Source organism: Bombina bombina, chromosome 9, assembly GCF_027579735.1.
Source record: "Bombina bombina isolate aBomBom1 chromosome 9, aBomBom1.pri, whole genome shotgun sequence".
Classification (NCBI taxonomy): Eukaryota; Metazoa; Chordata; class Amphibia; order Anura; family Bombinatoridae; genus Bombina; species Bombina bombina.
In genome coordinates this window covers 234,655,215-234,665,351 of record NC_069507.1, presented here as the reverse complement: position 1 = coordinate 234,665,351, position 10,137 = coordinate 234,655,215, and the positions used below count along the sequence as shown (strand labels likewise).

The 10,137-nt window shown below is 34.9% G+C and overlaps 1 protein-coding gene across 1 annotated transcript in view; it reads right to left on the bottom strand.

The window, feature by feature from the left end:
• Positions 1-239: 239 nt before the first annotated feature.
• Positions 240-10,137, bottom strand: part of AFAP1L2 (actin filament associated protein 1 like 2) — a 297,831-nt gene continuing 287,933 nt past the window's right edge. Inside the window, 5 exon segments of the mRNA XM_053692693.1 lie at positions 240-397; positions 1,474-1,612; positions 4,251-4,449; positions 4,451-4,476; positions 6,844-6,952. Coding sequence (XP_053548668.1) covers positions 273-397; positions 1,474-1,612; positions 4,251-4,449; positions 4,451-4,476; positions 6,844-6,952 — 598 coding nt within the window. The 3' untranslated portion in view covers positions 240-272.

Genomic DNA, 10,137 nt, shown 5'->3' with positions numbered 1-10,137 from the left:
GTGCCTTGTTTGCCTTGGCCAAAAATACACCCCTGAATTAGATAATAGAAGTCAAATTGAAAGAAAAACTTTAGGTTCCCCTTTAATTTATGGGCAATAACATTTTGACTTTAGTGTTCACTTTAAAGAACAAAACACCAGCATTTGTATTACCACAACACGTAGTTACCAATTTACTGCCCATTTTCATAGATTTACAGTTGTTTGCAGTCTTGCGGTGTCAATATTACCCTGTACAGTTAGCAAATGGCTTCCTTCAGCTCTCTCTCTCTTTACGGAGCTGTGAAAGTTGTAAGCGTATCTCCTCCCTCTCTTTCTCCACGCTTTTCCTTCTCTTCTGAGAACCGTTTGGCATCTGCTTCTGTTCGATTCTTACCGAGTTTGGTTTCTATGGCAACTGTGAATACACCCCCAAAAAAAATCCATTACAGTGATACCATGCTATAATATCAGGTGCTAATCTACAAAAAAAAGTCAAGTTTAAAAATGTTAACTATTATAAAATTAGACATTCTAATAGTACTTATTATTATAATCGGTTATTTGTAGAGCGCCAACTGATTCCGCAGCGCTAACTTATCGTGGGTGGGGGGGGGAATGGAAGTAAGTTTTAAATTTGTCATAAAAAAAATCTATTACTCATTTGAAATTTTGTTTATTTTATACATTTATTGTCTTTGCAATTCTACTGTGCGTCCTTTTGTCCAATACATGATATGTTGAACATGAAATAATAACGTATTGCTTTCAACATCCGCAACAACTTTGCAAACACAACTGAAAAGTATAAAATTGAGCTGTGCATTTGGATCTTTCGTATGCAGCTGCACGTGCCCGTTAGGCTTTTTTTCTGGGCTGGATTTATTCTTGTGAAAGTTCTGGATTTGCACAGATCTTAGTGTGGTGATCTTTCACAAGAATAAATCCGGCTCTGAAAAAAGCCAAACAGCACGAGCAGAACCATAATTCCATATGCCCATATCTTATGTTTGTTTTGTTATTTGTGGATGGGATTTTTTTAATCTACACTTATACAAAGCATGTGGAATTAATAGACTTTATTGCCTCGGCCTAGCGGTAGTGTCTGGCTATTTCAAAACTAACAACGTTGTCTTCATTTTTCTTTCTGTTACTTTAAGTCTTCCTTTGCACATCTAATAGAATAGGCTGTTCTATAGGAGAGTTTAAATTAGTCTTGTTCTGTAATATTTTTAAGGGGTTTCCCTTGATGCCAGATTCCTCCCCTAGTGCAACTCGACCCATGTGCCAAGAAAGGAACAGTTACAAGATAAATTCTGCACCATTGGTTATAAAGGAAACAGTCATTTGCATCTGGTGCACGTGACACGGGGTGGGTATAAGTCTCTGTAATGTGCAGTGCTGCAGTTATTAGTTTTACAAATCTAGGTAGCTGTAGAATAAATTCAGTAATACACTCTCCTAACTTTGCAAATAGTAATATGCATAACCCACCTGTGGTGGCCACTTTCGGTTTGTCCGTCTTTTCCTTGCTACCTTTCCCCAGCTGAGTACTGGCGGGTAACATAGCAAGCGTCTGAGTCTGGATTTCAGGGGTGGACTGTACTGTTGAGCCGTCATTTGCAGTCTGTGCCTATTAATCCAAATATGAGCTCTCAATTACTGATATGTTAATGATAAAAAGGGGAAAACTATTTCATTGACACAAAATGCAAAAAGGGACGTGTTAGTGTAATAGATATGCTCTAATTTTTTAGTTAGAAGAGCATTACTGTAATATTAAAATACTCTATGTGTTAAACCCCCCACAAAGGAGTTAAACACATAATATTATAATTATAAGGACACTAAATGAAAAAATAAACTTTCATGATTTATATCTAATTATTAAACTGTGCACAGTGTTTTCTATGCACAGTTTCTGAGACACCAGCTACTGAGCATAGGCAAGAGCTCACAGTATATATGTATATTTGTTTTGTGATTGGCTGATGCAGTGAGCAAGAAAAATGGAACTAACTTTGAAATTTGTCAGAAATCTACTAAAGATTTGAAATTCAGACTAAGTTTTATTGCACAATTCCACTGTGTTTAATGGTCCTTAAAAAATAAAAGAACAACTTTTATTATTCCTATGATAAGGATAACGTGTGCACCTCTGTTGAAGGGTAGTAACATGCCACAAGTATAACAATATGTCAGTATGGGAAATAATTTTAACAAGCCCTATTATATATGTAACATATAAAAACTAGCTTGCCTGACCTTAACCAGCTGTTTTTAACCCTCACAAATGGGTTAAACACAAAGGTAAAATCAGTAATGTATTGAGCTAACTTGAACTTTGTATTTAATCACTATGGGGCCTATTTATTATTGTGCGAGCGGGACCATGATCAGATTATTGTGGATCATGTCCACTGCACATCGATAAATGCCGACAGCATACGCTCTCTGCAATTATCATTGCACCAGCAGTTCTGGTAAACTGCTGGTGCAGTACCGCCCCCCTGCAGATTCGCAGCCAATCGGCCGCTAGCAGGGTGTGTCAATCAACCCGATCATATTCGATCGGGTTGATTTCTGACGATTTCTTTCTGTCCGCCGCCTCAGAGCAGCGGTGCCCCTATGTGTGTATATTATATATATATATATCTATTAATGTTAGGAACTGCAATTTACTATACTATATATTTTATTCTTGACCAATTTATTTAATTGACGAGTCCATACCTATATTGTGTGCACCCACATATGTATGTATGTATATATATATCTCTATATTATCTCTCTCTCTCTCTTCTCTCTCTCTCTCTATATATATATATATATATATATATATATATATATATATATATATATATATATATATATTTATATATATATATATACTGTATATAATATAAAAACGCAAACACACATATACATATTTACCTATTTTAGCAATGTCCTATCAAAATGTATTAAAGTATAAATTAAATTGTAGATTTGTTTCTACAGTGCTCAAGGAGATAATATATTTGAGTACTTCTAGAATTAATTAAAAAAAGTTACCACATTGCATGTTTAATAAAATCTATATTATGACAAAGATTTAAAGGGACATGAAACACAAAATGTAAAGCTGTATAATAATAACCTATATATCTGAGAATTGTTTTGCAAAGAATAATGCAGCTTTATTTTGTTAAATACATTGTTTATCATTTTTCTTTTTACTGATTTCCCTGTTCCCCCAGAACAAAAGGGCCCTTAATAACCAAACACAAAATAATACAGGTATATAGGTTGTTTGTACGTGTGTAGTTAAAGCAACAGATTGGGGGTAGATCTGTTCTCTTCTCTACCACCAATCAAAGTCACCAATCAGCAAGCGCTACCCAGGTCCTGAACCAAAAATGGGCAAGCGCCTCAGCTTACATTCCTGTTTTTTTTTTTCAAATAAAGAGAATGAAGAAAATTTGATAATAGGAGTAAATTAGAGTTTCTTAAAACTGCTTCTCTATCTGAATCATGAAAGAAAAAATTGGTTTTCATATCCCTTTAAAGTGGTTTAGCACTGATTCAGCCTGGATAATGAATAATATAAGTATTTAAGCAAACAGACATATATTGCATTCTAACCTCTGTTTAGTAACTAAATATAAATATATGTTTATAGATACACAACAATGCTCACATCTAAACGACCTTGTACGCCCACTACTATTGCAAGCAACGCTTTTTCCTCACATGATTTCTGATGCATAAACCACCTTAAGAGCAAATTACTAGAGACATGTGTAAACACTAGTTCACAGAAAAGTGGATAACAGTGGAGCAATCACACTAATCTAGGGTGACCATATTGCCCGCTTTAAAAAGGGACACATTTGAAAACTACATATGTCAGGGCTATTTTCAGGGCTGTTTAAAGAAATGTTTTGCATAAGAACCCTGACATATGTATTTTTTATATGTGTTCCTTCTTAAAGCGGCAATATGGTCAGCCTACACTAATCAGATGTATTTTAAAGCAGAAGGCAGTAAAATAAATAGTGAGTGTATGTTGTAATAATGCTGCATAATTAAACTTTGTGTTGCATTGTAAATGTTGTGTTTACTGACTTTATAAAGTCCATTTGTATAGAACCAATACAAAATGACTGTAAACCAATTACCAAAAAGCGCCAAGGATAGGAAATGACGTGTGAGTTATTTATTTCCACCTCTTTAGGATGATTTGCTTGTGGTCTAAGGGAGAGTTGAGTGTAAGATTTCCTTCCCAATACCTGTTTGGTCATTTCTTTTATGAGGCTAGAAGGTTCATACTCATTTCCTGGAGCAGCTGGCTGTTCTTTCCCCTCATTTTCCTTCCTTACATTGGCTCTCTCGGGCACAGGAGAGGATGTAAGCGACTTACAGAGGGTTTTCATCCCCACAGAATGCAGGAATGATTTGCCAGGAAGGAGATCTAGATACATATTATCTTCTTACTTCGGTTTTGGGCTCATCTTCCTGAGGAATATATTAGAAATCAGACAACGAGACACAACTGAGGCACCAAGCTGTATATTAATCCGCTGAGAGTGATTTTAACCAGTTTCTGTACGGAATTGCCAATATTTAAAATAATTTCTAGGACACTTTACAGTTGAGCAATCAAGAAGTCAGGTTAAACCATTATTGGTCACAAATGCCTCAAATTTCTGTATCTTCACCCAATAACACCCAGTGTAAATTGCACACAATATCACAAATACCACAAATTAGCGCTCCTGCTCGAGCAATAACATCGCTAGACGGAGGCTTTTTGCGTGTGTTGGGTTGCACAACAAAATGTGGAACTTAGAATATCGCATATGCGTTAATGTATTCTTCCCCATAGACTTCAAAGGAGCGCCGATAAGCAGAACTCACTCAGCTTTTATTGGTAGACACAGTGACAGCTCACAGGCAAGAAAAACAAAAAATATTTTTTTTTCAGTAAAGTAACATTCATTTATATATATATATATATATATATATAATATATATATATATATATATATATATATATATATATATATAATATATATATATATATATAAAAAAAAAACTGTATTACATTTTAAATGCCCTTTTAGCTACAACAAAAATAAGGTATCTTTAAACGGACACTGAACCCATTTTTTTTCTTTCGTAATTTTAAATTTTTCTTTGTTCTCTTGCTATCTTTATTTGAGAAATAAGGCATCTAAGCTTTTTTTTGGTTCAGGACTATGGACAGCAATTTTTTATTGGTGGATTAATTTATTCACCAATCAGCAAGGACAACCCAGGTTGTTCACCAAAAATAGGCCGGCATCTAAACTTACATTCTTGCAATTCAAATAAAGGTACTAAGAGAATAAAGAAAATGTGATAATCAGAGTAAATTAGAAAATTACTTAAAATGTCATGCTCTATATGAATCATGAAAGAAAAATGTTGGGTTCAGTGTCCCTTTAATAGAAATTAAAAGGACATGATACTGAAAATGTTCTCTGTACTGTCTAAAGTGTGCAGTGCATATACAAACTCTACACACCCTTATGAAATTGCAGGTTTTTGAGATGTAAATATGGTGTCACATTTTCTGCACTTTAAATGAAGGTCTAGACAGTGCTCTGTGGTAAAACCCAATGCCCTCCATACTATTTTATAACCCTTTTATAATTCCACAATTAACTCTCACAGTTTCTTTAGTAACTCTTGACTTTCCCAGTAGGATGCAACCCTAAAACTTTAAGTAAATCCTGCAGCAACAGCTGACTTTTATCTGGGTTTAAAGGGACAGTCTACACCAGAATTGTTATTGTTTTAAAAGATAGATAATCCCTTTATTACCCATACCCCAGTTTTGCATAACCAAAACTGTTTTCTGAATATACTTTTTACATCTGTGATTACTTTGTATCTAAGCCTCTTCCGACAGCCCCCTGAACACATGACTATTTATTTATTATCTATTGACTGCATTTTTGCCAATAAGTGCAGTGTCATCCACAACCCACGGGCGTGAGCACAATGTTATCTATATGGCCCACATGAACTAGCAGTATCCTGTTGTGAAAAGCTAATAAAAATATTGATTAAGAGGCTGTCTTTTGTGGCTTAGAAACAGGCAGAAGGTTAAGGTTTAAATGTTATAAAGTCTATTAATATAACAATGCTGGTTGTGCAAAGCTGGGGAATGGGTAGTAAAGGCGTTATCTATCTTTTTAAACCATAACAATTTTCGTGTTGACTGTCCCTTTAATCAGAATCCCTTTCATTGATGGTAGGTGTATGCTATTTAGAGTGTGATTGGCTAACTGTGAACACAGCTAGGAGCCCTCATTATATGTGCAGATTTAAGCTATCAGGGTGTTTGAAGTTTTTTAATGTTCTTAATAGTTAACTATTTGTTTTTCTCTGTATTTTTGTTTGTTGGACGACACTGAAATTTGACATTTACATTGTTTTTATTTCTTTCCTTTACATTTCAAAAAGCTGAAATTTTCATTATTTTACCAGTGCTAGTATTAAATGATTTATTATTTATAATAATTATGTACTTATACTCATATAAAGGCATTGTGCATTAACATTAGTATGTGCATTGGTTAAATCTATTCTTTGAATAAAGCTTTTTAGAGTACACTTTCTACACTGAATAAACCAACCCTTTTTTCTCCTGTGGGAGGTTTCCCTATCAGCCAATGAGCAGTAGAGTTTCCAAGACTCATTTGTAGTCAAACACTTCCTGTTAGTTTATATCTTAAACAGCTTTATTTAACCCTTTTCATGTAAAATATTTTAACGTTTGCTCTTTCATATAAATTATAGAGCATATTTGAGTAATATGTCCCTTTAAATACTCACAGTTGTGTCAGATACGTCAACATCATCGTACAGATCTTCCTGCTGATACTTTCCTCCACGCGGGTTGTCAATATAGGTGTTAGGTTCTGAATATTTCCTCTGCATTAATCTGCAATGTAGATACTGTATATAAATAACACAACATAAAGAGGTCTATTTCATGCGTTATGCTAAAAAGAACATGTCTTTTTTTTTTTTACATAACAATGCATTTGTAACCTACGTGTTTGAACCGTTTTGCTGGGGTTAAATGCATTGTTATATAAAAATACACAAAATTCCTATGTATGCTTTAATATATATTGAATTCCTATCTATTCTCTATAATACACCTAATTCCTGTCTATGCTTTATAATACACTGAATTTATATATATGCTCTATAATATAATGAATTCCTATCTATGCTTTATAATACACTGAATTTCCTATATATGCTCTATAATATCATTAGTTTTCTATGTATTCTCTTTAATACACTAAATTCCTATGTATACTTTATAATACACTGAATTCCTATATATGCTCTATAATGTACTGAATTCTTTATGATGCTATTTCATACACTAAACTCCTTATGTCATACAGATATTCTGAGTATATATATATATACTGTATATATATATATACACTCACTGGTCATTTTTTTAGGTACACACCTTGCTAGTACTAGGTTGTACCTCCTTTAGCCTTCAGAACTTGCCTTAATTATTTGTGGCATAGATTCAACAAGGTGTTTGGAAACATTCCTCAGACATGTTGGTCCTTATTGACATTAAAGCATCACGCAGTTGCTGCAGATTTGATGGCTGCACATCCATGATGCGAATCTACCATTCCACCACATTGCAAAGGTGCTGGGTTGGATTGAGATCAGGTGACTGTGGAGGCCATTGGAGTACAGTGAACTCATTGTCATGTTCGAGAAACCAGTTTGAGATGATTTGAGCTTTGTGACATGGTGCATTATCCTGCTGGAAGTAGCCATCAGAAGATGAGTACACTGTAGTCATAAAGGGATGGACATGGTCAGCAAACAATACACAGGTAGTCTGTGGCGTTGCTCAATTGGTACTAAGGGTGCCCAAAGTGTTCCAAGAAAATATCCCCCACACCATTACATCACCACCACCACCAGCCTGAACCATTGATACAAGGCAGGATGGATCCATGCTTTCATGTTGATTACGCCAAATTCTGACCCTACTATCTGAATGTAGTAGCTGAAATCGAGACTCATCAGACCAGGCAATGTTTTTTCCAATCTTCTATTGTCAAATTTTGGGCGAGCCTGTGAGATTGCAGCCTCAGTTTCCTATTCTTAGCTGACAGGAGGGGCACCAGTGTGGTCTTTCTGCTGCTGTAGCCAATTTGCATCAAGGTTCAATGTGTTGTGCGTTCAGAGATGGTATTCTGCATACCTTGGTTGTAACAAGTGGTTATTTGAGTTATGTTGCATTTCTATCATCCTCGAACCAGTCTGCCCATTCTTCTCGTACCTCTGACATCAACAAGGCATTTTCATCCACACAACTGCTGCTCACTGGATATTTTCTCTTTTTCGGACCATTCTCTGTAAACCCTAGAGATGGTAGTGCGTGAAAATCCCAGTAGATCAGCAGTTTTTTAAATGCTCACACCAGCCCGTCTGGCACCAACAACCATGCCACATTCAAAGTCACTTAATCCCCTTTCTTCCCCATTCTGAGCTCGATTTAAACTTCAGTAAGTCGTCTTCAACCACGTCTAGATGCCTAAATGCATTGAGTTGCAGCCATCCGATTGGCTGATTAGCAATTTGTGTTACCAAGCAATTGAACAGGTGTACCTAATAACTGAGTGTGTTTATATATATATATATTATATATATATATATATATATAAATCAACTTTAAGTGAATCCGCCCTCCTTAGGTCAACCCCCCGGATGTTCTGTGTAGAAAATATAGCTTCACCAAAAGACAGAGACAAACCATGATTTTTTCAAACGTGGAGTCAAAATGTATTGACGTTTCGGGGAGTAAGAACTTTTAATTGCCTCATACATCTATATCCAAGGCCTATCCTCTTCTGAGTAAAATATTTGGGAAATGTGCCTAAAAATTACTTTTTATTAGCAAAATAGGGATGCTATTGTATCACACAAATCTCTGGGTGCTTTTTTTGGCCATTACATTGTAATGTACGTCACTCCCTTCAAGCCCAAATTCCTGCGTCATAACATTCAACCTAACATTGCTTTTCTACAATTCATGGATTGGAAGGAGAGCTATAAGGGGAAAGTTAACATAAATGCTGCAACCTCCTTTTTCAGGAATATGTACTGATTGCTAAAATTCATTAATACTTTGCCTAAGTGTTTATTAACCCCTTACTGACAATATGTAGGAGTGGAAAACATTGACCACAGACCTAATTATTCAGGGTGCAAATGTGGGATGGGAACCTCATCTTTTACCACTTATTTCTACCTTTATGTATTTTTTATAGGGATGTGAAACACAAAACTATTCTTTTCATGATTCAGCACATACAGTTTTTAAATAACTTCCCCTATTTACTTATAATATAACATATGATTCCTTCTCCTGGTATCCTTTATTAAAGAAACTCCAAGCACTGCTGAGAGCTAGCAGAGCACATAGGGTGGGCTAATGAAATATGTGCGCTACCATACGTAAGCAGCTAGCGCCCAGTACTGCATTGCTGCTCTTGAGCCTGCCTAGATATGCTTCTCAACAAAGGATATAAAGAGAATGAAGCAAATTAGATAATAGAAATATATTAGAAAGTTTAAAATAGTTTGCTCTATCTGAATCCATGAAAGATTAATAGTTTAATTTTTCTCCCATGTAAGAAAACGTATTATCATGCAATAAATAAATAAATAAATAAAAATATATATGCATATGTGTATATAAATATTATATATATATATATATATATATATATATATATATATATATATATATATATACTCACACACACACGTATACATAAATATACACACACATAAACATATAAATATAATCAGAAAAGAAAGAGATCCCCAAAGGGAAAAGATAGCACAATCCCTCTCAAATGGGGTCTAGTATACCCTTATCCATTACCTGAAAAAAGCCACAACAGAAGGTCACAACAATAAAATGCAGTAAACAATATAATTTATTAACCAAATCCTAGATTAGCCACCCAACAATAAACTGATAATAACAGTCCTTCCAGGATAATGTATGTAAAGGTGCCCTTAATGTTACAGGGAGCTCCCTGATGTATAGTCACCAGTCGTGGGGTT